At 53.3% G+C, this 27,568-nt stretch overlaps 3 protein-coding genes across 6 annotated transcripts in view; 1 reads left to right on the top strand and 2 right to left on the bottom strand.

Annotated features, from left to right (window-relative positions):
• LOC138629231 (gamma-aminobutyric acid receptor subunit gamma-3-like) overlaps window positions 1-4,900 on the bottom strand; it is a 52,370-nt gene extending 47,470 nt beyond the window's left edge. The window contains exons 1-2 of the mRNA XM_069712800.1: window positions 4,642-4,900; window positions 3,972-4,126 (exon numbers count right to left, since the gene is read on the bottom strand). Of these exons, the coding sequence (XP_069568901.1) occupies window positions 3,972-4,126; window positions 4,642-4,814 (328 nt within the window). The 5' untranslated portion in view covers window positions 4,815-4,900. The remainder of the gene's footprint in view (window positions 1-3,971; window positions 4,127-4,641) is intronic.
• Window positions 4,901-9,026: 4,126 nt separating this feature from the next.
• LOC138629232 (gamma-aminobutyric acid receptor subunit alpha-5-like) lies at window positions 9,027-26,353 on the bottom strand. 4 transcript variants are annotated; one of them, XM_069712802.1, is made up of 10 exons: window positions 25,842-26,353; window positions 25,047-25,128; window positions 24,376-24,500; window positions 23,169-23,236; window positions 22,210-22,430; window positions 18,884-18,966; window positions 15,779-15,922; window positions 10,992-11,144; window positions 10,495-10,706; window positions 9,027-10,136 (listed from the first exon to the last, which is right to left on the bottom strand). In XM_069712802.1, exons 1-10 carry the CDS (start codon window positions 25,855-25,857, stop codon window positions 9,837-9,839), a joined length of 1,404 nt encoding a protein of 467 aa, XP_069568903.1. In that variant the 5' UTR covers window positions 25,858-26,353; the 3' UTR covers window positions 9,027-9,836. The 4 variants fall into 4 exon arrangements, with proteins under 4 accessions (XP_069568903.1, XP_069568902.1, XP_069568904.1 ...); XM_069712801.1 differs by lacking the exon at window positions 25,842-26,353 and adding an exon at window positions 25,357-25,562; XM_069712803.1 differs by lacking the exons at window positions 24,376-24,500; window positions 25,842-26,353 and adding an exon at window positions 25,357-25,566.
• The window catches only part of LOC138629248 (gamma-aminobutyric acid receptor subunit beta-3-like), a 33,774-nt gene continuing 18,785 nt past the window's right edge, over window positions 12,580-27,568 (top strand). The window contains exon 1 of the mRNA XM_069712833.1: window positions 12,580-12,731. Within this exon, the coding sequence (XP_069568934.1) occupies window positions 12,580-12,731 (152 nt within the window). The remainder of the gene's footprint in view (window positions 12,732-27,568) is intronic.

Raw genomic sequence — 27,568 nt, 5'->3', positions numbered from 1 at the left:
GAGTAAGCGAGAGAGAGAGTGAGCGTGAGAGAGAGAGAACGAGTGAGAGTGAGTGAGAGAGAGAATGAGTGATAGAGAGAGCCTGAGAGTGAGAGTGAGAGAGAGTGAGAATGAGTGAGAGAGAGAATGGGAGTGAGAGAGAGAGCATGAGAGAGAGAGAGAGAGAGAGAGAGAGAGAGAGAGAGTGAGAGAGAGAGAGAGAGAGAGTGAGGAAAACAGCTGCAAACCACCAGTGTGTGAGCAGCTTGGGTTTCTATTTCCGACACCTGTTTTTTATCTGCGTCCGTCTGAAGTCCGTCGCCTCACCGACGCTCAAAAGCGACTCCCTGGTTACAGCTGCACACGCAGAAAGCTCCTATTCATATGCCCCCCCTCCCTTTTCTCTCCCCCTCCTCTCCCCCTCCCCCTCCAGCAGACTTAATTGTTAACCTCAGACATATTCAGGGGAGGCGACGATGGCGGACGCGATGGCGGACGCGATAGCGGCGACGCGGTCAGTCAGCGCAGATCGATAGCTCGTTAGCGACGGACAATTACAGCCTTTCAGTCGCGCCCGCGAGCCGCAACCGGATTACGCGGCCGGCCGTATCGGGAAGCCGTCGGTCAGCGCGGATTTGAACACAGGCGGGAAGCGAAGTCGTCGCACCCGATGCGGGAGGGCGGAGACGGCAGCGGGACGGATTAAGCTGTTGACTGTTGATCGGGGTTTTCTGTGGAGGTGAACGAGATCGTTTGTCTCTTCTGTGTTAAGGCCTTCCCACAGGATCACCCAGATCTCCCCCAGATCTCCCCCAGATCTCCCCCAGATCTCCCCCAGATCTCCCCCAGATCTCCCCCACTGATCTCGCTGTCGGCCCGAAAGGAAAGTGACACAATAGGGACACGGAAGCATCTCATCTTCGTCCGAGGCGAACTGCTTCTCATCGGTTGAGGTGAGCCTCAACACTCGTTGAGGTCCGGGGGGGAAAATGTAGGTCGCTTTTCTTTTCTGTTTTTTTTGTTGTTGTTGTTTTCCTTTTGTCTTCCCGAGCGGACCAGTCACCCACTTTATACGAAGATTACACTCGCTGCTGACTTTACAGGAGCGGAAGCGACGGGAGGAAAACAAACAGGGGCGCTGAGATAATAACCCCGTTCTGCCGCCGGGTCCCGGATCCCCGCCTCGCTGCTGTCGGACCGAAGTCGACTCTAATTCGGAGTTCGGAGGGAAAAAAAAACAAAACGAGTCAAAACCGAGGGAGATCAAATGGGAACAATAAGGTTGCCGTGACGTCGGTTGAAGGGAAGCGTAGCTGCCGGCGGTCGCGCCAACAGGAAGTTGTGTGTGTGTGTGTGTGTGTGTGTGTGTGTGTGTGTGTGTGTGTGTGTGTGTGTGTGTGTGTGTGTGTGTGTGTGTGTGAAGAGGATGGCTTTGATTTAGGCAAAATCCAGGTGTATCTGGGAGATGAGCCACACTGTTCTCCCTTCAGTAGTCTCTCTGAGTGTACTTGTTATAGTGTGTGTGTGTGTGTGTGTGTGTGTGTGTGTGTGTGTGTGTGTGTGTGTGTGTGTGTGTGTGTGTGTGTGTGCGTACACGTGTGTGTTTTGTTAGATATTCATCGCAGCAGTTTTCGACTGAACCCACTCTTTTTTTTTTTTTTTTTGTTACGATGACTTAAATGTCCCAGATCTGTCTTTGACTCAGCGTCATCTCCGAGTGCGTTTGTCTGAGTGCGTTTCCCCGCACGCGCGCACACACACACACACACACACACACACACACACACACACACACACACACACACACGCCCACGCCCACCTGCTCGCGCCGCCTCGCATTATCCTACGAAGACATTAACATTTCATGGACGACACCGAGGTTTGTCAACTGGATCTCATCAAAATTGCACCCGAAATTACGGCAGCGGAGCTGGAGGGAGATCCCCCCCACCCCCCACCCCACCCGTCCTGCGGAGGGAAGGAACTGGACCGAAATTGCCACCGGGCCGTCCGCCCCGTGAGAGCCGGTTGCCGGGTCACTTTAAATCGCCCGGGAAACGCAAAGACGCGATCGATCTGGAGACGCGCGTTCCCGCCGGAGTCTCGAGGACACTTTTCACACGGCGGGGGGAAAGTAGCGGCACGTCGGTCCGTCTCCAATATTTCAAATTCATACTCAAGTACCGTTTATTGCACCGTTTGGACTCGGCGGTTACTTTTCAAATACAGATTTGAAGACGTAAAAAGATTTTTGATGCGCGCGACGTTGGACAGTCGTCCAAAAAAAAAACGTTGAAGAAAACGGAAGCTCAGACCTAAAAAAAAAAATAACACAAGATCATTGTTTCCCGTCTCCCTTTGACCCTTCGGAGGGGCCCGTTTAGGCAGATATGACTTTTGTTCGAGAAACTTTGGAAGGACGACTTGAGTTCCTCTTCACCGTTTCAGTGACTTCAAAAAAACAACACAGAAAAAGTGCAGAGCAGTTTCCAAATGGTTTCCACGTATCAGATTGCTGATTGTAAATTGGCTGTAAAAGCAAAATGGGAATGGAGGGGGGAGGGGGGGGGGGAGTTTTCCCCACAGAGGAGACGGACTCTAATGAAGAGATGCCTCAGTTTAAATTAAGCACGGCAACAACGTCCGCAGCCCACCAACACCGAACCCCGACCGGCGACACCACCCGCCGGCACGTCCGGCCGACTTTCACCCGAGCGACCGCCGAAGCGCCGCGGCGACGACGCTCGTCGCAGGCCCACCGGTGAGACCGCAGCCGAAACCATTTGATTGGCGGCCGTCCCGGAAACGGCCAGCTCTGATTGCACCGTCGGCGTAGCAACAACAGCAAAAAAAAAAAACATACGGCGGCAGCAATCAGGGGAGGGTTTGGACTGGAGCGCCCGCACACACACACACACACACACACACACACACACACACACACACACACACACACACACACACACACACACACAGCCCATCCGATAAACACAGTGTTTCAGGTTCAGCTCGAAGGCCCGCCTGCAAGTCACTCAGCCATCAGAAAATGTCCATCCAGTTTGGTTTTACTTCAGATTTCAGCACGGAAACGAAACTCCATGTGATTGTTAAGCGTTTTTTTTGTTTGTTTGTTTGTTTTGGTTTGTTTTTTTTTGGGATCTGACTGTTTTTGACAAAGTAATCCAAAGAGAAGAAGTGAAATGAAAAACAGATTTGTCTAATAGTTGCGTGTAGACTGAGACGCCCTCGCCCGGCAAAGATAGGTACAAATGCGGCGTCGTGTAAAACGACGTTACGTTGTCACCGTCTTGGAAAAAAAAACCAAAAAACACACTTGTCTGTTTTGGTTTTTTTTCTCAGCCCATTAAGGAACACCTTAAGTTGGCAAATCATCTCATTCGATCAGACACGCGCTCCTCAGTGGAGACGGCGCGATCCACGAGTCCTCGGGAATCGGTCCACCATCCGTGATCCTGTACTGTAACCGCTGTCTGACAGCATGTATTGTTTTTCAGTAGATCGACAACGATCTTAACCCTGAACCCGTTTCGGTCTAATTGCTCCACGTGCGGAACTCAACCCTAAATCCGGAGTTTCCAAACGGCGGATACGTCCAGCTGCGTTTGAAATGGTGGACGTTGCTTCTAAAAACCATTAAAAAAACAAACAAACAAACAAACATGGAGTCTGGTTTGAATTCAGCACGGTGAAAATATAACAAAAGCCTCGGTGAAGATCTGGACCAGTAAAGGGTTAAGGTGATGTTGTTGCCCCCCCCCTCCTCCCATTCGCAGCATCCAGTATTACAGCATCACTAGTTTCGGCACCTCTCAGGCTCGACGCCAAATCCGCATCCTGGGCAGCGACCCCTGGACCTGCTGATCTCCACTAAGTTTTGTCTGCCATTTAAAAACTCAGCAGCGGCAGGAGCGGCGGCGGCGGTAGCGGTAGCGGCAGCGGCAGCGCGCCCCTGAGAGCTCCTGCGGTCTTACCTCCGATGTCTGGCCGCAGCGTCTTGTCGTATTCCTTCAGCAGGTTGTTGAGGATGAGCGTGGCGTCCTCCTGGTGCGACCTGGGCACCAGCATTTGATTGACAGCGGTATCGTGGTGATCTTCGTCGTCGTCGCCATATTCCAGTAGATCAGAACTGTGTGTGTGTGTGTGTGTGTGTGTGCGACGAGGGGTGAAAGAGAGGAAAGGAGGGGTGCGTGTTAATCATGCTACACACTAAACCTCCACCCCCTTTGTTTTTTTGGGGGGGGGATAAACACTGTTGTCATAAAAAAAAACTTTGTCGCAGCAGAAAAACATGCAAGCGCTGATGCATGCTGCTCATATTCGGCTTGAACCCCGCTGTAAACGACTGTCAGACCCCAGACTGTGAATTTTGGGCGCAGCAGTAAATGGTTGCTGGTTTTGTGAGGGGGGGGGGGGGAGAGAGAGAAAACCCACAGAAAAAAAAACCCCCAAAAACCCCACATGCATTAATCAGCCAGGCTCCGTCACACGAAATGCGTAATTGTCATTTTCTGCCCAACTTTTGAGCGTCCAAAAAGACAACCCTCAGCTGTTGATCATGCAAATGAAGAACAAAAAAAAAAGGAAATGGGGAAGAAAGAAAGAAAAAAAAAAAAAAAAAAAAAAGGTGCGAATCGGACTCACCGAGCGCCTTGAACGAGCAGAAGTGTGAAGAGGATGACCACAAACTTGATTGTCATTTTCCCATGCGCGCGGATCGCCCCCCTCCTGATCGCAGAAACTGGTGCGCGGAGACCCCGGCGGTGCGCTGCTGCCGCTGCTGCGATCAAGTGCCAGTACAGTAGGTGTGTAACCATCAATCCGCGCTCTGAACTTCCTCATCCGCCCACACGCACTTTCTCCTGCGCGTCATGTGCGGCCACACAGTAGCGGTCTTTCCCAACCTACCTACCCCCCCCCCCATCCCACCCCTCTTCCCCCCCCCCCCCCCACCACCACCACCACCACCACCTCTTCCTCCGTCCTCTTCTGCGCCGCGCAGGAGGGCTTCCTCCGGGAAGGCACCCGACGATCAATCAGTCTGATCGGTCCGACGGACGGGGTGGGAAGCTGCGGTGGGAGTGGAGTGGGGTGGGGTGGGGGGGGGGGGAGGAAGAAGAGGAAGAAGAAGAAGAGGAGGAGGAGAGGAGGGGGAGTGGGGGTTGGAATCGGAATCGACAGGATCCAGTGGCGCCTCCCTCCTTCCCTCTCTCCCTCTAACGCCTGTGTGGGCACCAGAGCGGCGGGGAGACGCCGTCTGCTGCTGCTGGAGGTGATGGAGGTGATGGAGGTGATGGACCTTTAGACGATGAGCGTCTCGCGTGACTCATCCCGCGCGCAGACTACCTGGGTCTCAACTGTATGACATTATCCAGAAGGGAGGAAAAAACAACAACAACAACAAAAAAGCAATAGAAGACACCCTCCTTTCATTTGCATGCTTACGTCACGGGCATTGTTTATTCATTTGATCACCTTTAGTGGCACACGTAAACGTCTTTTGAAGGTTTTTGGGGGATCTGCGGAGAAGAACTAGAACCTCCCGAAACTCTGCCCTGCTTTCCTTCATACTTTAACTCGTGCAGTAAGCTGCACCGTGCTCCATTTAAAGACTATCAAATATAAGCATAAACTCATTAAAAAAAACAAAAAAAAAACAAAAAAAAACAAACAGAAGGAAGTCAGTTGTACTGCATTTTTTTTTTTTTTTTAATGTCGGTATTGATGTTTTCCTGATGATGACCCCTCCCCCTTTTTCACCCCCCCCCCCCAACTGGAGGTCCCATTCAGACTTTGACACTCCAGAGTCACAGCCGGCTCTGCTCCGAGCAGCCCAGCGTTCATCCGACAAACCTGCCAGCCTTTTTTTTTTGATCCAGCAGCAGCAGCAGCAGTTCAGATACTTCGCTGCCCCCTGGTGGCCGGAAATTGCAAGAGCACAATATTTATTTATTTATTTATTTTTTCACCGCAGTGCTGCAGCCAGAGGATTAACCTCTTGACCAGAAGTATAATTGATTATTAATGCCGACATTTAACTAAAAAAAACAAAAAAAAAAACATGGAGCTGCAGTTATTATATCCATCCAAAGACAGCAAGGGAAGGTATTATCAGGCAACATACACAGGATGAAATGAAAAGTGCAGGTTCTGCAGAGGAATTGACCGAAACAACACATCTTCAGTCGGATCGACTACATTCTCTGACGCAGTCGTAACATAAATCTAAATCGGTGTCCGTTTGTCTGCATTTCATCACCGTGGACCTCGGACAAAGAGTTCTTGAGAGGGCGTTTTGGGAACTACCGGTTCACTGCAGGGCGTGACGCCGTTTGTACGTGCGGCCCCCCCCCACCACCCCCCGAATTGGAAAAGTACAGCGGTCACACAAACGTAGCGCGGCAATGAGGAGGGTCTGAGTTGCGGCGAAGTGGAAGCCGTCGCTTTCGCCGTTCATCAGGACGCGGCGACGAAATGGGGGGGGGGGGGATTTCACCGTGGACGACAGAAGGAACAAGAACGGAGAGGCGAGAAACGAAGTGACGGTGTTTATCATCAGTGGGGGGGTCAAATCGATACGACCCAACGTCAGAGCTTCCCCTCCTCCGCGAGCAGCTTTGACGGCGATTTTAACGAAGCCACGCGCTGCGTTTGTGAGCTTTGCATCTTCGTTGTTCCTTTTTTATTTATTTTTCATGTAACACACAAAACAAATACAAAGAAAGGAGTGACAGGAAATACATCGTCAAAGCCCGACTAATAGCTACAACGGCTGCAAAATGGAAGCAAAAGTTTCAGTTTGATGTTTTCTCCCCCCCAAAAAAATAATAATAATAATAATAATAATAATAGTAATAATAATAAATAAATGTCCTCATATTCGTTGCTGAAAAACAAGTGAAAACGTCACACGTGGGTCCGGCCGGTCCGCGGAGGGAAAAAAAACAACACGATGCATTTGTCGCCGCGGCCGGAGGGCCAACCGGGGGCCAACGGGGGGCCAACCGGGGGGGCGGCCGGGGCTTAAATGGGAAGGGAAGCGCCTAGCCGCGAGGGGCCCCGCTTCGAACGGGCGAAAGCAACTTAAGCGGAACTAAATCCCTTTTCTAACAGATGTATGGCAGATGAGTCTGTCACTGTGGCTGAAGGAAGGAGGGGCGGGGGGGGAGGGTGGATGGGGTGGGGTGGAGTCAGGGGGAGGCGTTTTCTTGGCTGGCATCGCGGAGAGACGGTTCACTTTAGCGTCGACGGCAAGTGGAGAACGTCACGCCGACCGGCGCGACGCTTTTGCTTCCCGCTGTCTTTAGCTTTCGCCCCGGAACAAATGAAGAACGTACCTGGTGTTCACCTGTACCGAACTCGGACAGGATATTTCTAGGAAACGGGACGGGTTCGCAGGTTTGGATCCGATGAAGAGGAACGTCGAGACGATCGGCGTCGTTCGTCAAATTTCACCAAACCGTTGTTGTTGTTTTTTTTTTTTTTAGATCTTTCCGCCCGACTGACAACGGAGACTCCGTGTACGCTCGCGCGACGAGGGGACCGAAACTCTTACTGCAGTTTCGTTTGCTTTGGTAGCGAAACACAAAACGAGGCTTAAAGAACGCTGAAACGAAGCAGCGGCCGGAACGGTTGCAGCTCAACGATGGCGGAGGACTCGACTACCGCGGGCGGAAAAGAGAGAAACTAAGGGGAACTCTTATCTCTTGATGTAGCATAAGCAGCAGAAACAAACAGCGAGGGGAGGCGCGCGCACACACACGCACACACACACACACACACACACACACACACACACACACACACACACACACACACACACACACACAGAGAGAGAGAGAGAGAGGGTGGAGGTTGTTACCGAGGTCTGGTAATCTGCGCTCGGCTGCCGCGTCGACCCCGGTCAGACAGACGTACAGATCGCCTTTCATGGGACGTCCTTTAACGCAGCCGCCGCGCGCCAACATGCGCTGAAACACGGCCGACAGACAGACAGACAGGCAGGCAGGCAGGCAGACAGGCAGGCAGACAGGCAGGCAGGCAGGCAGGCAGCACCTTCAATCGAACCAGCGAGGCAAAATACACCACACGATATCATGGCACAAAGAAATAAAAGCGGATGTGTGACAGTCGCTTCGCTTTAGGTCCACCGGAAGTTCACGAAGCAAAGGGGACGATGTTTATTCACACGGTTCGAGACCGACGTCCGACGGCTCCGCCGAGTCGCGCCGCGTCGTCGCTTCCCCATTTAAAAAAAAAAAAAAAAAATTTCAATAAGCACGGCGCGGAAAGGAAACGCGTACAAATTCTTACTCGCTTTTACGAAGCTCTTCTACAAGCGACGACAAGCAAAAGAATCGCACGCGAACATGAAGAGAAAGACACCAACCATCTCGATATGTTATTTTTTGGTGTTTTTTTTTATCTTCTGAGGGCTTTTTTGTGTCAAAGCAAAGAGTCGAGTTGAAAAAAAGAAAGCGAAGAAAAAAAAAAAAGGGCTATTTACACGAGTCCCTTACGACGAGCGGCCTAATTTCCTCAAATCTTTGCAGCTTGAAGGCCTCGTCTCACCAGCGTTGTAAAAAAACGAGACCTTTTCTCCAAAAAAAAACCAACGCGCTCCATTTAAAAGCGGACTCGCGGCCGAGTGAGCGTCGGCGAAGTCGCGACTGTTTTCGGGGCGTCGAGGCGACTGTCGAGCGCCAAGGAGCGAGACCCGGGACGTCTCCGCAATCGGTTTGCCGAGCTTTTCTGTCCCTCTTGTGTTATCTTTGTTTGTGAACCGGGCCGCCGGGTCCGGTTGGCGTCAGCGGGTCGGGGACACTCGCCCCCCGGGTGGCGTTGCGAAACTCGGGTCGCCCCTTCCCCCGCCCCGCTGACGGACGGTCCCCGAACGCTCCGCGCCGAATTGAGTGTAAAAATGTAGTAATAATCTTGCGAATCGTCGTCTCCCCCCCCCCCCCCTCCTCTCCCCACACACACACACACACACACTTTCTGGTAGGTTTTTTTTTTTTTTTTTCTTCCCCCCCCCCGTTTCCTTCGAGACTCTTGACAGCCGATGCTTTTGGGAAACCGGGCCTTCGGCAGCGGGCTTTCCAATCCTCAAGTAAAGATGTACAACAACGAGAGACACGAGCACCCACCGCGGGAGGACAGGGGAAAAAAAAAAAAAAAAAAAAAGACACGTAAAACTCAATTATTTATGCCCTCGCAGCGTTAATCTCCAGATGTTTCTTCCACTTGTTGTTTTTTTTTTTAGTCCGCTTTTCAAATGCAAACTTATGCTAGATTGCGGCGTTTATTTCCCCGCAGCGTCGTTTTCATAGCAAAGATGAAGCGTGGAAACGGAGTCGAATCCCTCCAGTCGCCGCGGCGATCGAACACGTACGTTTTTTTTTTTTTCTTTCTTTCTTTTCTGTATTCGAGACAAAGAGGAGTTTCTTTTTGGAGGAGAGCGTCATGCAAACTGCAGCGGGATAGGTGAGAAAGAAGCGAAGCGCCCGCTCTCATGTCGACGTAGTCCGAGAAACAGTTTGTCCACAATCGAGCAGGTTTTTTTTGTGTGGTTTTTTTTAGGCTGTGAGAAACAGGAAACGGGTTCTGTTGCAGCCTTGCATCCATTCAAAGTGCTTGAATGAGATAGTTGAGTATAGTTTTTGTTCTTCAAGCGCAGGTATTGGTTTTTTATTTATTTATATATTTTTTCTGTTTAGGGCGGCTCCCCTTTTTTCCTTTTCGTCCACCCCAGTTTTAAACTTCTCACAAACTCTTGTCTCGGGGGGAGGGGGGAGGGAGAGGGGGAGGGGGACAAAAAAACAAAAGAAGAAAGAGGGCGATTACGTCGAGGTGACGACTCCTTTCACCACCGGTTCTCTGTTCAGGTACGTGGCCCAGTAGACGAGGTTGAAGGTCCCGAAGAGGACGGGGAACACTATCCGCGACATCTTGTCGATCTTGCTGACGCTGTTGTAGGTCTTCTTGGGGTCGGCCATCTTGGTCTCCGAGGCCCGCAGCTGCACCGACGTGGTGTTGGAGATGGTGGAGACGGACACGTCCTTGGTGAGGTTGGGGGTGTAGTTGAGTCCCGCCGAGCACACGTTGTTGGGCTTCTTGGACAGCACCGCGGGGTCTCGTTTCTGCAGCGGGGGACGGACAAACAGCGAGCTGCGGATTAGTTTCATTGATGCGACTTGAAGCGAGCGGAGCGATTTCTTTTTTTTTTTTTTAGCTCTTTCCCTACTTCCTGTCACGCTGTCATATTCAGGGGCGAGCGGGATTTGACATTTTAGCCCGGAGTGTCAAACAAGTTAGAAAGAAATCAACTTTCTTTCTAATTTTGGTGTTTTCTTATTCTTATTCACCGTAGTGTACAAATCACGTACGGTCCGTCTCGCGTAAAGACAAATCTGACGTACATTATGCGAAAGCGGCGATTTAACACACACACACACACACGACAAAGCGGCGTTCCCGTCCGTGCCCCAGAATCGGTACCTTTGGGTGCTGCGCCTCCAGCGCCTTCTTGCCGTCCCAGGCCCAGCTCCTCTTGGTGAAGTAGTTGACGGTGGCGAACTCGATGAGGGCGGAGAAGACGAAGGCGTAGCAGACGGCGATGAACCAGTCCATGGCTGTCGCGTAGGCCACTTTGGGGAGGGAGTTCCTGGCGCTGATGCTGAGGGTGGTCATGGTCAGCACGGTGGTCACCCCTGGGTGCAAACAGAAGGGCCGGGACGAGGGGAAATGTCGTTTTTAACATGAGCCGGCCGGAAACGGGCAAACGCCCCCCCCGTCGCACGACAGAGGGGGACGCCTCAATAACCGGTAAACGGGCGGCCGCCGCTCAGCGGACCTTTATCGTCCCCGGTGCGAACGAGCATCGTGGGAATATTACCGGGAAATAATAATAATAATAATAATAATTTAAAAAAAAAAGGAATAAAAGAAAGCGAGAAAAAAAAAAGGTAAAGAGCAAATAAGCGGCTTTCGCTCACCGAAGACGGTCCTCGCGGGGACCGACTCTCTGTTTAGCCAAAAGGACACCTGGGACAGGATGACGGTCATGAAGCACGGCATGTACGTCTGGATGACAAAGTAGCCGATCTTCCTCTTCAGGTAGAAGTGAGCCATCATCACCGTGTACTGTCCTGAGGGGGGGGGGGGGGAAGCAGGGAAATCAAAAGGACAACAGAAGCGAGGAAGGGCCGACACACGACGGCGTCTCAGTAACGGGGATTTTGCGCTTCGGCTCGCGCGTCGAGGAATTATGAACGCGCGAGCGCCTCGCGGCGAGTTTACTGCAGAGAACGCCGGCGACGGCGCCGCACACCATTCTCCTCCGTGTTCCTTCCCGTTCCGCTAATGAAATAATCAGAGATAAAGAGAACATTTTGCATTCGGCCGAACGCAACGGCCCAACGAACCCGACTTCAAAACCCATTATTAAAACCGGGAAAACGGAGCGCAAGCGGCGTTAATTACCGCGTGAACGCGACAATAGATTATTATGCAGTTAAAGTCTGGGCTTTGACAGTGGGAGGTAAATCCGGAGAGATAGAGAGAGAGAGAAGGGGGAGGAGGAGGAGGAGGAGGAGGGGGCGGGGGGGACACAATATTCAGTTAAACAAGTGAAGATTGCATTTGAGGCTTTAAAAAAAAAAAAAAAAAAAAAATCCTCTCACCAGCAGCAGTCTGCGAGCTGCAGGCGCTGGTAAACTATGAAAAATCCAATGACTATATTCCACACACCAGGGCACATGTACACAAGCAGCTCTCTCTCTCTCTCTCTCTCTGCCCCCTCCTACCCTCACCACCACACACACACACACACACACACACACACACACACACACACACACACAGAGTAATACGCGAGGCTTTCTCCAGGCGAAATCGGATTTTTGAACCTCCCTAATCCCTGGTTACAATCTGCATCCTGCCATCAGTGAGAGAAAGAGAGGGAGTGAGAGGGGTGAGGAGGGGGAGGGATGAAGCTTCCTGTCCTGGGATCCTGACACAGCTCGAAGCCCCGCCCATCCCAGCTTGCCAATCGAGGCACCGACACACACACACACACACACACACAGTTCAGCGCCCACTGGAAGCATGATTTCTAACTGTTGACACACAGTCCGGAGGACCACGGAGAGGGACGCTCACCGCCGCTAATCACTGGTGGGATGGAGGGGGGCTAGCCGCGCGGACACCTCCCCCTGGTTTTTTTCTCTCTCTCTCTCCCTTTTCCACGCCGGTTTGGATTCGTCGGGTTTGCGGGATCACGATCGCACGTTCTCGATGGGACCGGCTGGCGCGCGAGACTCAGAAAGCGCACCGCGGCATCAAAGCGAGGGGAATCTGCGGGTTTTCTCGGAGGACGACAGCGACGCCACGCCTCCGTCCGGAGACCCCCAGCGGCCGTAGTTCTCCCCCTCTCCCCTATCACCCGGGCCCTCTGACGCCCTCATGACTCCGGGCCGCCCGGCTCCCAAGCACCCCGTCGACTTCCGCCGCCACCGGACACATCCGGACACATCCGGGCGCCGCCGACCCGGGACGCCCCGGGGTCCCCTTCGCCCTTGATGCATGGATCCCGACAGGACCGGGGGCAGAGGACCGAGGAGGAACATGTTCCTCCGGTGGATCGTACTACTTTTCTCCCAGGGATTTGTATTTGGCAACGTCCGGGGGGAACTTCCATTCATGGCGGGGAACGACGCCGCCATGCTGGTCAACTGGTGAGTAGGACGCGTCGGGCTACCGCGGCCCGCCGAGGCATCCCCGACACTTTGGCCCAAACGGAAAAACATCACCCCGAAAACGGGCGGTTCTTTACGAACCGTACGAACCGCCGCAAGTCTCGCGTGCTTTTAAAGTCGGGGAGTTCTTTGGGGAAAGATATCGTGGCGTCTCAGAAGGAAAGAACCGGTGGACTTACGTCTCCTTTCGTGTCCTCAAACTGTTCTGCTGTCTGAGATCAGACGCGCTAATTAAAGACCGACGGCAACGCGAGCGTTTTTAAAGCTATTTTAAGCTTCGACACGCACGAGGTTCAGAGTTCGACGGAGCGTCGATACGCGGAAGTGGAAGAATCGGGATTGTGAGGGGAAAAAAAGCGAAGCTCGAGGAGAGACGATCCAAACCGGGGCGAGAAGTCGGCCGTACGTTGAGTTGTCGCGGCCGAGTCGGCGCACCGACGGATCTGACTGGAGCGAAGTCGTCCGCCGTTTTCGGCGTACGCGTACCGCTCGCGAGGAAAAAGGCCAGCCGGTCCCGGGGCGACCGGCGTTTTGAATTTCAGCTCCGCGACTTCGTCTAAACCCGACGAAGCAGCAGGCCGACCGAGTTGGCCCACCGGGCCGGCCGCGACCCCCCCCCCGGAGAGCCGCGCGGTCGACGACCGTCGGTTTCCCGCGGCTGAAATAGAAATGGTCCGATCACGTTTGGGCGTTCGGGTCGCGGCGGTCGAGGCGCCAGATGGCGGCGCGCCGATTTAGGGCAAACGAGGTAACGGCAACTCGGCCGCCGGCCGTATAAATACACATACGATGACCTTGAAAGGGGCTTTATTGTAAAAAAAAAAGCAAGCGAGCCGCACTCTGTATTTGTTGACAGAGATATGTGGCGATGCTCCGCCGGGGAGGGGGGGAGGGTAGTGGAGGTGGAGGAGGAGGGGGGGGAGAGGGGGTGAGGAAGAGAGTCATTCAAAAATGTCAGGGAAAACAGGAACTGGTAGAAGGAGGCTGAAAATATGGCACACTGGCTCTCTGTAGTTCCAGTGTTTGGTTTGACCCTCGTGGGCCGCCGTAGAAACATGGCGGCTCCGCGGAAGCGTACCTACACCCCCCCTCCCTCCCCCCCCCACTCCCACCCTGTCAATATAAAGGACTCATTCAACATCATGGTTTTGTGTGTTTCGGGCGATTTGACACCAATGAAAAACATCATCACGAATATTATGTTTCATTTCTGCCCGTAATCCCTTTAAGTCCTACAGACTGGTCCTTTAAGTCCGAGTTGTGGGTTCACTCGTTACTGACTCATCAGGCAAAAGAGGCTTCGGACCGTCGTCGTGGGATGTTTCGGACGATATACACGTCGTGTGCGCGCGCACCAAGAAATGGCAGCTGGCGCCACAGTGGACATTCGATCGCCCGACGGTCGACGGCGTCTGCCGTCGGCGGAGACCGTGGCAACCGGCGAAGGAGACGTTTTTGTCTTTGATTCACCGGTCAAATAACCAGCAAACGGGCGAGCACGCCGAAACCAATCAAGAACCGCCGGGTCAGTCAGCCAGCAAGCACACGGCTTCAGCTGTGGTGCCCGAATAAAGGGGGGGGGAATAAAAACGCAGGGGGGGAAATCCACACTTTTAATAATGATTCTACTAGAAACTGGAGGGAAGTGTATTACAGTTCCGTTTTACATAAGAGTATTAAGCAGATGCCTTTCAGCCCCCCCCCCTCCCCTCCACTCCCCCGTCCCCTTCCTCCCCCACGTGTCAGAGTGAGGCTGTCCAATCCCGACATAGAGACACACACACACACACGCATTTCTTCTTCTAGCTTTGCGAGGACCGAACTTCCATCGGAAGTCCAGACTATTTCCTTTCTAGTAAACGTTGGATTTGAACGTACGCGGTCGCGCCCGCGTGAAACGGGCCGGACGTTAACGCTCCGCCTTTCTTTCCGGCCCCGGAAACCCGACCCGCGGTCCGGCGGCGAGTCTGGGTCGTTGTGCTTGAAGTTCAAACTGACCTCCCGGCGTGCGTCTGCGGCCGGCGTTGCGAGGACATTTAGTACCCGCAAAGATAAACGTACAAGCCGCAAACACACAGATACACTCAGCGACAGCCTCCCGACCAATCCCTCGCTGATCTGTGATGTCATCTTCTTATGCAAAAGCTGATGGGTGGTTGGATGGGGAGGATTAACCCGAGGTCTCAGGTCTCGCTCTCTCTCTCTCTCTCCCCCCCACGTGTGTGTGTGTGTGTGTGTGTGTGTGTGTGTGTGTGTGTGTGTGTGTGCGCGCGCACGCGCACGGGCTCATGCGGGGATAAGTGTTGTTTGACAGGGCTGTCCTAGCCTGTAGACAGCTGGTTGTGTGAGGGATAGGCTACTCTCCTCCACCGGCCTCCACTCATTGACTCTGATCTCCCGATAATGTTTCCCACATTTACGCCGCGCCTCGCACGCCCGTCTCCCCTCGCAGCGTTTATCTTTCCTCATCTGGAATGAGTCGCGTGACGTTATTCGGTATCCCACGTATCGCGCGTCGCTTCCGGTGCGACGGGGACTCGCGGAAACGAGGGGTTTGGGGGGAGGGGGGGAGAGTTGCATCCGTTCTTCTGGAGGTTTCCGGAGGGCTCGTCTGTGCGGTCGGCCTATTTTAATGTAACGGGGAGCTGTCGCTCCGGCTCCTAAAGCCGTCGTTTTACGGAAACGATGCCGCGAGACGACGCGCTGGAAGTGATCCGGATGGAAAGGAGCCAGAGGTAAATCCAGCGATGGAGAATTGTTGTTTTGACGTTCGTTAAAGGAGCAGTTTGTACGATTTAGCGGCGTCTGGCGGCGAGGTGGCAGATTGCGACCGACTCAACGCATTCATCAAAAGATTCCAACGTTTTGGCAGGAAGTTGTCGTACTCCTGCTGCAGCCCATTTCACTCCTCCTCCTCCTCCTCCTCCTCCTCCTCTTCCTCCTCGTAGTACAACAACAACAACAACAACAACTACTACTACTACTACCTAAATACTATTTGAGTACAATAGCACAAACACACGCACCCCTGCTGGTGTGTATGTCCTCCGTGCCGGCCGTCTGCCCGATGAGGTGGTACTGGTTGAGCCTGGAGCCGTCCTCGGCCACCACCACGGACTTGGCAGCTCCCTGAGTCCACGTGTAGACCACCTCTGAGACCGGATAGGCATCTGGGAGACAGAGAGACGTCAGTTTAACTCCGAGCGTCCAGTTCGGTCACGTCCAGGCAGTCAAAATGGAGGCGAGACGGTGTTAAAAAAAAAAAAAAAAAACATAAATAAATAAATAAAAAATGTTTAGTTTTAATGGCAGTAGATTGTGAACATATTCAGATTGTGAGTAGCTGCTCGCGTTCGAGTGAGCAAGTGCTGAGTGTTTCTAACACTTTCTGTCGGTTAAACCCCCCCCCTCCCAAAAAAAAGAAGAGTTTTGCTTGTGTGTGTGTGTGTGTCTTTATACAATATGTGGGTGTGCGCGTGTGTGTCTATTTTTGTTTACACCACACTCCTGGGTCAGAGGTGAGCAGGAAGCAGACTGAGTCAGATTAAGCAAAAATGTGTTGCATCACACTTGTGATGAAAACCAGAGCGCAAACTCTGCAGCCTCTCCCGCTGTTTCATCAGTTCACGCCGATCGCCACGGCGACAGCGACCTCTCATCCGCCCTCCGGCGAGCGCCCAAATATGGAAAAGATGAGAACCGCAAGCGGCCCGGAGGGAAGAGTTTAGACGTGGAAGTGAAACGTTGGCGTTATTTACACGATAAAAAAAAAAAAAGGATGGTTTATGTAAATCGATCGCCGCGTCTCGTTAATATTCTTCCGTCTTGTCACAAACGGGCAAAAAGACATTGAGGTTTTTACGATCACGTCAAGTCAGAAAAGCAGATGGATTAAAGGGGAATTGGGAAACGATTCGCGGGGAGTTCATTCAACGCTTCTGTTTCTGTAAACGTTTAATATCGGCGGCGATGCGAATAATTCCTTTGGAGCGACGGTAAACGGTCAAGTGTCGTCTCCTCGACCCGGAAATCTCGGCAGCGATTTGATATTCGGGGAAAAGGCGGACGTACGGCGCCGGCCCGGTGTTCCCCCTCCGTCGTCCCGCCGCTCGTTTGACCGTTACGCTAAATCGTCGGCGTCGCGACTCAATCGCCGGAAACGCCGAGCGCCAGATCGTCGCGTCGTAACCGCGAGCGCGCGAGTTCCCTCGGCGCCACGTCCGAGGATACGACGGGACGCGATAAGGTTACGGGGAAACCCGCTATTTATTTCGCCGAGCGGTTGTGGCGTAACCGGGTCGGCCCCGGTTATTTCTGGCACGTGACATCTGACCCCGAGTTATTTGTATTCGGGGAACTCCCTTTGGACAGCCGTCCCCCGCACACCGTACGTTTAAATTTGGGAACCGGAAGGATGAAGGGCCGGGGCCTGAATTGGAGGGGAACTAGATTGCCGTTCGGGGATTAACGGTGGAATCTCATTAGGCAGAGCTGAAGGCTTTGGCGGGCGAGGAGCCGCGCCTCCGCCAAGTCTCGGACACTTCGCGCTTAACCCGTTCGCTCCCGCGCGAAGTAAACGGAGCCGACCTCGCGGCTTCCCGCGGCTCTCGGCCGGGAACGGGGAGCCGCGGTCCGACGCAAAACGTGTTCGCGGGCGAATTCGCTTTCAGGGTTTGGCACCGCACGTGTCGGCCTCTTTTGACACGAAGCGACGGAACGGTAAGCCGGTTAGAGAGACGGCGACAGCCAAAACGGGAGAGGCTTCCTGACGGCAGCTTAGGGAGGACGCGTCGTCATCCCGAAGGTCGCTCGTCGTTCAGCTCGGGCGACGGGGATCCCCGAGGTGACGAGAACAATCGTAACGGGATTCACTTCTGTCACGTGTTTGCGAAGTCCCGAACGGGCCGGCGGTCACTGTCGGGCGGCCAGTTTGTCGGGCCGCTGTCGTTCGGGCTCCGAGAGCCGGCGACCCGCGATTGGGGCCCGGCCTTTCGCTCGGAACAGTCGTGGCGGTTTTTTTTTGTTTTTTTTTATCGAGACGGTTCATCGCGGAGTTTCACAACCGCCTCGATCGATCGATAGATAGTTACTTTATTAATCCCCAAGGGGGAATAGGAGAAGAAGACCTGCTGCTAAATGAGCGGGCCACAATAAAGGACTTTAATTGCGTGATAAATGGCCCACGGAGGACGGTTGTACGAATGCGCACTGTGAAGATTATTCTGACCTTTATAAATGTCATTTATAAATATGTATTTGCTTTGTAGAACTATCACTCAGTGTCACCAACAACACATTATTCCCATGAAACACTTGCGCCTTTCAGGCCGATGAGGTGGGAGTTGGCCGCGGGGAGACCCACCAGCTCCTTCCACTCTAATTGGATTGCAGTCAAATGCGCTGCTCTGACATAGCGAGTGTGGACAGAGCAGGTCTCGCTGAAATCTGGGGATAAGAGCGTCATCCTTTTAGCTCAACGGGCTCTCAAGGTGCGACGGGCGGCCAGATCCGTCTCGTAATACTCTCAGGGCCACCGAAGTCGCTATAAATGTCCACGCCGGCCAAACGAGGCGTCGGCAAACGTTCGGTAATCGCTCCTCTTCTTCTACGGCGTCGCGGCGAAGAAGAGTTGTAAATCTGGACGGGGAAAGCGGGCCGTCAGGATAACTGTAGTTGGGACGCGATTTTCCGCCCATTTTAATTGTAAAAAGTCACTCTGAAACGCACCTTTTCCAAAAAGCTTTTCCGCTCGGTTTACAGCCGACGTTAAGGTCACGTCACTTCTCAGATTTCAACTTTAAGCTTAAAAAATGGGGATAATTAGGCTCGTAGTCACCGGAAAGCGGCAAAATGAAAAGCGACAAACGGCGATCGAAAAGGACTTTAACGCGAGAGGACGCAAACTCGGCAATCTCGATAACGACTATTCAACGGACGCCCCGCCAAAGCGGCGGCACGTTAATTACCCACAATAAGGCCTCACTGTTCTCTGCGTTTAGACTCCGAGTCTCAGTGCGAACATCACCGTTGTACAGCACAATAGCAGGGATTATTATACACAGTGCGGTAAAGGGAAAGGAAAAAAGAGATGAAAATAGAGGGGGACATTCACAGCGGGAGACGGTACTCACAGCTGCCAAACTTGAGAGGGCAGGCGTGCGCGTCCATGGGGAAGTCCTCCAGCTGCATGGGGCACTCCGCCGATATGGTCAGTCTGAGACAAAACAAATGCAACACGGTGCGTGTCATTAACTCGGGAAGGGAATCCGTCAGCGTGTTATTCGGCCTCACGTTCACCTTTAGACGTGTAAACGAGGCTCGGCGGCCCAATTGCGGGAGCCGCAGTGGCGACCCAACGGCCCGACGGTGAATCTTACCGCGCGACGTTCAGACGTCATCGGATCCGATCCACGGCCGCGTTGTTTTACGGCGAAGGTCATTTAGGAGGCCGTCGGTACGTGGTCGGCCCCGTTCGTCGAAACAGGAGGGACAAAATATGAGGAACGCCTCTCGGGTGTGACGCGGTGCAAAACGAGCACGGAAACAAATCGGCATGTCTGTCGGTCAGATGAAATAACATCCGAACAGTCAAAGTGTCACGAAGGGAAGATTTCCCGCCCAGCTTTTGTATTATACTTCAAGTGGTTTCAATATTGCGGCCCAAGTGCAGCATCTCTCCGTGTATTAAAGTGTCAATAGCGCCATCGGGTGGCCACAGAGGCTCAGTGCGGTTCGGCCCTCCATAAAAGAAGGAACCTCCACAGGAGCTCTGTGCATCGTTTCAGCTGCCGGGGACTTGACGTCTCTCTCTCTCATTTTTTCATTTATCCGGTGAGATGTGTCCCTGCTGAAATTACAGACACAACGGTAGCTTTTGAAATCTCATTTCCTCGTCAGTTAGTCACAACGGTCCGAGACGGGTCGTTACGATTTGAGGGCCGGAAGAACAGCGAGATGAAATAAATGAAGCGCGCGCACACACGCGTCATAATTATCCTTTTTATTTGTTTGTCGGTTTCATTTTTTTTTGCAGCTATCTGTCCCAGATTGAATGAAATCCCCTGTGGGTGTTTTGGGCTCTTTGCACGATGATAAATAGCAACGCGGCGATGTGACGATGTGGATTCTGTGAAGTTAACGGGCCGGACGAAGGAGAATTAAGCGGCGCGGAAACCGGCGTGCGCAAGAAAACACGCGTTTAAAGGTTTTGTTGTGTCGGGCGCCTGCTCGGCATTACTTACAGAATAACGGACGCCGCCGCGCGTCATCGTCTCAGCGGCCACCGGGGACACGCGTGTTACGCGCACTCGGCTCGGTGGGACGTCGGGGGTTGCGTAACCCGTCCGAGGTGTGAAAAGTAACAAGAAGAAGAAGAAGCGGCCGAGGTGTCGAAACGCCACGGTTAGATAAGGACGTGTCATAAACGGGGGCGCCGGCGCGTTTAGACGGGAGGCCGGAGGCGACGCTTTACGAATTATCCGCGGAGACGAACGCAGAGGCGCTCGCTCCGTTCACGGCGGCCGCTCGTCCTCTCGGCGACGCCGCATTTCGGGGAGGAGAGGGGACGAGGCTCCCGCTGTGTGTGACGTCGCCGAGTGCGGACCGACACGTTTAATACATCTAAAGGGTAATAAGCTGTAAAATATGCGCGCGTTTGGAGTTGTTGTGAGCGCGACCCTGCCGAGGGCCAGTTTCTCATCTTCGTAGGTTAAAAGAAATCTTAATTTTACATGACATTAAAACGCATGCAACGCCAGTTGTATTAGGAAATGAGGAGACTTTTTCTTGCACATTTGTGTTTGTATTTGAGAGGTTTTGCCTCATAATAGCCTTTGATTGTTGAATATATATATATATACATATATATATATGTACACACACGTTTATCCCTCATGTCTCTCATGGAGACTGTTGATCCTCTTTAACATCCATAACAATGTCGATACTCCCTGATTTAAGGACAAGTTCTCTGAGAGCCACGTTGCATTCAGGAAGCAAAGCCGTAGTCGGATTTAACAGCATCACAAGTTGTCGACGCGTTAAAAGGCGGAAAACACGAGTTGTCACGTTCGCCTCGTTTCCGTCACTGCAAACGGAAGTACAAATGGACATGAAAAGAAACAGATTGCTGTTAGCTGTAACCTGAAAGTACCCAGATGGCCTGTGTGTGTGTGTGTGTGTGTGTGTGTGTGTGTGTGTGTGTGTGTGTGTGTGTGTGTGTGTGTGTGTGTGTGTGTTAGTGGGTTGGTGTGCGTTTGTGCGGGGAAACAACATCAGCGCTGCCGCCTGTGGTTAAGCTCTGCTGGTAATGACAAGCACAGTACTGTAACAATCAGACGATTAAAAGCAACCTACTGCTGCTTCGTTTCTACTGTGGCAGCGAGGCTGATGGCATTTTTAGATCATGGGAACACAGGCTCACACACACACACACACACACACAGATGCTGGTTAAGCCTTAAGGTCAAAGGTTAGTGTCACTATGACTGATTAGCTGACACACGATGGATGGATGTATGTGAGCGAGTGCTTTTGCGTTCATGTTTTACGCACGTGACAGCGAGGCGCCTATAAATACACCCCTCCTCTGATATGTATGTACGTCGGGGTGCTTGCGTACGGATAGTCGGCCCTCCACCCCGGCCTCGTTCTCCCCCGCCCTCGGACATGTCACGTGACACGCTCCCTCCGAAGTCCCCCGGCTACACTAACTCCTTCGGGACGGGCGCAGAACGATGCAGATTCTCCGGTCAAAAGGTCACCGTTACGAACAATAGCGCGTTTAATGTCACTCCTCCACCACTTTTTACGGATAACGCAGCTTCACTCGCGTCTCAGCTGAAGAATGAGCGGTTTTAGTTGAAAGCGATCACCATCTGGAGTTCACTGTTGCCCTATTTCTTTCTCTGTCTTGGCTCTAATCGATCAGTAATTCGCTGCCAACGACCCAGGTTCACCACGAGGTCGCGCTTCATAATGAATGATCTTCCTCGTTCCTTTTCCAGAACCGGCATTTAAAGAGACACGTCGCTCTAGTTTAGTCCGACGGCGCGTTGACTAAACGGCCTTTAAAGAAACCTTTGCGGTCGTCGGCGTCCCTCGCGGCGCCTCCGTTTGGCCACCGGGTGTCAGCGTTGTCCCGCGCCGGGAGACTTTCCCTCGTGGGTTTGTCTCTCCGAATCCGAGGCCGCAACGACGCGCGTCGTCGGCCTTATTTTTCCGTCCTCTCACAAACCCCCTCCTCTTCATCGTCCTCCTCCGCTGAATGCAGCACGACAGATAAACGGGAGTCGTCTTCAAGAGACGCGGCACCTCGAACCTTCGCGTGACTTGCGAGCGGAACCGACGCCGCTTCCGAACGCAATGAGCGGCGCCGGGCCGGAGGCCGGTCGCCGGGTTTGCGGCGAGTCCATTTTCCGGGGGACAAAAGAAAACGAGTCAGAGCTCCGTCTCCTACCTCATGGTGTACAGCAACGTGCCGTCGTCCTTCAGCCGCAGCAGCTTGTTGGGCGTGGTCATGTTGTGAGCGATGGACTTCTTGCCGTTGAGGAAGAAGGTATCGGGGGTCCAGATGTTGCTGGCCAGCAGGTTGTTCAGCGGCAGCATCTCCATGGGCCCCTTGAAGCAGAGACGCTCGTCCTTCCAGCTCTGGCGGAAGAACACGTCGATGGTGTACTCCTGGGACGGAGAAGGACAATGTTCGCAGCTCGTTTTGAAACATTTACGGAGGTTTTAATATGCCGTTTTAGTTTTTGTTTTGTTTCTCATAGAAGAGCCGCGGTTAGACGGTAGCGGCTGAAACGGGAGCGACAGCTTTGCAGATTTTAAAGAGTCACAGATGGATACGTTTGTTTCACCCTCGAGACTTTTACGGCATCGTTTTCTCACGAGGACTACGTGAGACGAGGGCGTTTCCTGTAAATATTCCCTCCGCGTCGAAGACGTGAAGTTGTCCTTTACGTCTCCGTTAATCAGCTGCGATTGTGCAGCGATCAAACGTCGCCAAATACGGAGCGGCTCCGAAGAAATACGTTGAGTCGGTACGGAGCGCCGGGACACTTTAAGTGTCCGGCCGCAATTCATTAATGGATCGCGCTCGTCTGACAATAACCCCCCCCCCCCCCTTTTTTCTTCTTCCAGTCGATTGCAGCCAAGTGGGGAGTTTCATCGCCGCGGTGTCAGAGTGCGCCGGGGATACGGGAGGGGTGCAACGGGAGAGGAGATTTAATGCGTTTCGCTACCCAGGCAGAACCTCCTCGTCTACGAGAGAGCGGATTAATAAAGAGATGAATCATTTGGAACGGGCCGGGGTCGCATTAAATCTGAACACTTTCAAAGTCCACCGCTCTCATTTAGTGTCATTCGCGAGCGGGCAAAGACGAGGCGGCCTCCGGTCTCGGCCGCGGACGGACTCACCATCTCGGTGTCGGACACGGGGCCGAAGCTGGTGACGAAAATGTTGGTCTTGATCTCGGTGACATTTTCTGCGGAGAGAGGAGAGAACACATCGTGTCGGACGGGCGTTATTTGTGTTCGATTGCACGTTCGATCGGCGGACGAACGATCAGGTTATCGTCTGTAAAATACGTTTCGGCCAACGCACGGTTCGTTTTTTTTTTGTTTTGCCGTGGACGTTAAGAACAGTTTTGGTTTTCTGCGGATCTAACAGCCGATCGACAGATCGTGACCGCGGCTCGACGTCGAACCGTTCCGAGGGAAATGTTGCGTTTCCGGCGCGTCGGACGGCCCGTGAGGACTCCCGAGTCGATCGCCGCAGGACAGATCGGCGCCGAGACGAACGTTTTGTCTCTCATCTTTTCCGGAGGCGCCGTGGAAACCGCGGGCACCGAACGACAGACGTAAGGTGCCGCGGTTTTCACGAATACGAATGCGGCCGCGGAGAAGCCGGGATCGGTCGCCGCGCGGAGAGCAGCTCGTCCAATGCTGAACGAAGGCCGAGTGCTTTTCCGGGATATATTTATAGGCCCCTCTTGTCAAGGGTAGCAACCGTTACCAGGATGCGAGCGCAGGCTTTTGCCATGACACATCAGGCGTTCAGCACAGAGAGAAAAGAAGAAGAAGAAAAAAAAAAAAAAGCCCCCCGTTTCATCCTTTTTACCGGACCAGTACCCGGCACGTACGCGTCTGAATGCAGACTCGGGTCACGATGGCACGACAAAGAGCTTCTAGAAGTTTAATGTGTGTGTGTGTGTGTGGGGGGGGGGGGGGGGACCTGCAGTAAGTGGCCTATTAGAGACGGAGAGAATAAAAAGCTTTCATTTAAAAAAAAGTCCTTTAGAAAAGAAATCATCTTCAGATGGCGTGTTGTTGGCTCTCAAGGTTATCTCCTGTTGCCAGGGTGATCGGCGTGAATAGAATACCGCGGCGACACCGGATTCGGGCCGCGGCGAAGACGCCGGCTCCTTCGGCATCCTCCGACAACGACGCGCGTGTTCCTTCGCCTCGGCCGACAGCGGAACGAAGGGCGCGTGAAAACCGCGGAGGAAACCGGGTCGCCCATGGCGGAGTTCAGGTTAACGGGTCGCGTGAGCGGATTGGCGTTGTGTTTTCAAAGCGAGAGCGCTCCGGGCAAACGGTCAACGAAAAGGGGTCGCCGGCAAACCTCCGAGGCCCGGCCGGAGCCTGTTGTCGTATCCGTCCAGGAGCCCGTCCAGGATCCTGGTGAACACGGTGCTGTTGTCGTTGGGGGCCGCCTCCTTCTGAGCCTCCGAGGTCATCTGGCAGAGGCTAGGAAAGGAGACGAGAAAAGGAGGGTGGGAGACGAGAGGAAAAGAGAGGGAAAACGGCGTCGGCCAAACCGCGGGACATCAAAGGCTCGTAGCGATTAATTAGCTCGCCGCATTGAGGACGAGCCGGTCGCCATTAATTATTGAACGCGAGTACCGCTTACGACTACCGCTGGAGATAATGAAGGCTTCGACGCGCGATCCAAATGCAAACAAATGAGTCCCCCCTCTTATTAGGGCAGGAAGCAGAGGCACGCGTGGAGGACGGGCGCATCCTTTGTTCTCGAAAAGAAGGAGAAATGGCAATTTGTTTCCTTGTTGTTTTGTTTACAGAGAACACGGCGTTCGCGCGCGCGGCGAGATTCGGCGACGCAAAAGTCACCGATCCGCTCGGACTTCCGTGGACTCGACCGCGGACGGAGAAAGTCTTGACGTGTCAACGGACGGTACGGATCCGGTGTAAAAGTTCGGAGGCCGTAGAGCGTCGCGACGAGGCCGTCAAACGCAAAGAAACCTGCTTTGACGGAGTCAGCGTCATGTACTTTACCTGTTTTGGCATCCGCACAGGAGCAGGAGGGAAAAGACGAGGCTCGCCGTGACTGACATCCTGCTCACTTTGTTGTTGACAGCTGTAACACACACACACACACACACACACACACACACACACACACACATAATAAAATATATTAAAAAAAAAAAAAAAGAAGAAAGAGAACAAATCGGCATCACAGTATCTCTACGTAAACGAAAGGCTGCTTGACGGCGTCTTTAAAAAAAAAAAAAGAAAAAAAAGAAAAGGGAAGAACCCGCACACGTCCGGGGACCGGAAACCCGCGTCGGGAAAAGTCGTTTACCTCGCCGCACGCAGACCATTACGAGGAATCGGTAAATCAAGCGGCGGGACGATCCGGGCTTCAACGCGGCCGCGACCTGCAACTCTTCACCGTCGGGAAAACACCGCGACGCTTTACAGGAACGCCACAAAAAAGGGCTGGAGGAGAGGCGGGCGGACGAGCGAGCGGCTGGGAAATTGTTTCCTGCGGTACGAATCCTATTGTGTAAACCTTCCACTGCGTTTGAATCCAGCGCATTACAATTCATACGGGCCACCCCCCCCCCCCCCCACCTCCGCCGGCCCCCACCCCCTCCTTCCCATCTCTCCATCTCTCCCTCTCATCTCCTCCACCGGCACCTTTTTTTTCTAGTGTCTCCATCATGAAAAAAAAAAAAAACATGAAATCTTATTCCTGCATTTGTGTAGTTATGAAAAAAACAAAAAAACAACAACCAAAAAAAAATAAAAATAAAAAGGCAGACGAGAGGGAAAGAGGGGAGCTACCTGAATGCGCATCCATCCCCACCAAGGTGTAGATGTTGGGGTTTTTCACTCCCCCCCTCCCTAGGGGGAACAGTGGCTGGAAGCTGGTGGGTGTGTGTGTGTGTGGGGGGGGGGGTCCGTCGGCAGGCGTCGAAGCCGGAAGGGTTCCGTCTAATCCCCGGTGCCGGTCGGTGGTCTCCCCTCCTTCTTTTCCTTCTCCACCGCGGGCCGTCTGTCTTGTCTCTTTCTCTCTGTCTCTGTCTCTTTCTCTCTGTCTCTCCGTCTCTTTGTCTCTCTGTCTCTCTCTCTCTTTCAATCAGCGGGTCCCCGTCAGGCGCTGCTGCTGCTGCTGCTGCTGCTGCTGTCGTCGTAGCAGCGGCGTCGTCTTGCTCCTTCGCCGCCTGCCGCACCGCGTCTCCCGCATCGCCTCCAGAGGTGTTGCAGCAGCGGCATCACACGGGCTGCCTCCTCGCTCTCGTCCGCCAGCCTCGGAGGAGACTGGGCTCCCTCCACATTTTTTTATCCCCCCCCCCCCACACACACACACACACACACACTCCTTCCCTCCGCCCCCCCCCCCCCGGTCTTTCTTTTCTTTGTTTTGTTTCTTTTTTTTTGCTACACCGCCTACTACCGGTGCGAGAGGACGAAGTGCTGCAACAGAGGCTAATAATTTGAAAAAATAGATGCTCCCCATTGGTGGAGGAGGAGGAGGAGGAGGAGGGAGGAGGAGGCGCGCGGGGCAGTGATGCCGACGAGATCAGGCGCCGGGTTTTGAAGCGCTGAACGCACGAGGGGGGGGAAATGGCGCCTTTTGTCCAGATGCGGGGCTCCCCCGAGCTGTCCACGTCCCCCCGGTCTCGTGAACTCAAGACACAGTTTGTGGACGTTGTCCACACCCACGTCACTGTCCTCCGCAGAAGTTGAACACCTCAACCCTTTTTTTTTTTTTTTGGTATCAATTAGTTTAATTATTGCCATTTATTATTAACATTTCAACTGTTTAGCCATTAAAAAGCAGTTCGAGAGTAACTCGGAGCTCCTTGTTTGTTTGTTGTTGTTTTTTTCTTCTGTTTCTCGACTTTGAAAGTAGCTTAGCCTGAATGGACTGTAACGCGCTCGTGTCGGATGATAATTTAGAGTTATTGTTCAAATCAAGCCGAGCTGCTCTGCAGGTTTGTTGTTTTTATTTGTTTGTTTTGTTCCACTCACCCCACTCGCAGCTGCAGAAGGTGTGCCGTCTCCCCCCAGGACGTGTAATCACTCGTGTAAATACCGGTAATAATCAACAAGGTGGCGCTACGGGGTCTCGGGAGGGGTCCCGCAGGGGGTGGACCATTTGAACAGCCCGGTCGCCCGTCGAACACGTGATTGACAAGTTCGTGCGCGTGCGGGAGGATGCTGACAGTGTTGGGGCTGACAGAGAAATGAGCAGGAAAGTCCCCGGGGAGCTGGAAAAAACAAACAAACAAACAAACAAACAACAACAACATTCGACACCGTCGACCAAGCCGCATTTATCGGCGTCAGTCGCCCCGTCGCCGTTCGTACTTGCGCGGCGTGTGTGTGTGTGTGTGTGTGTGTGGGGGGGGGGCCTCAAAGCCGTTATGATCCTGACGGTTGCCATCAGAGGGTAGCCGAGCTCCACGTTCGGTAGACGGTGATCGGTGCGCCGCGCGTCACCTTCCCTCCCGCCGCCTTTTTAATCCGCGTGGAGCCCGGTTTCAGCACCACGCCTGGTGCGGACA

Source organism: Brachyistius frenatus, unplaced genomic scaffold (assembly GCF_029030835.1).
Source record: "Brachyistius frenatus isolate BFR_SWC_R1_liver_20210118 unplaced genomic scaffold, ASM2903083v1 Contig_112, whole genome shotgun sequence".
In the NCBI taxonomy this organism is placed as follows: Eukaryota; Metazoa; Chordata; class Actinopteri; family Embiotocidae; genus Brachyistius; species Brachyistius frenatus.
Note: the sequence above shows the minus strand (reverse complement) of the source record. Positions and strands in the feature narration are given on the sequence as shown.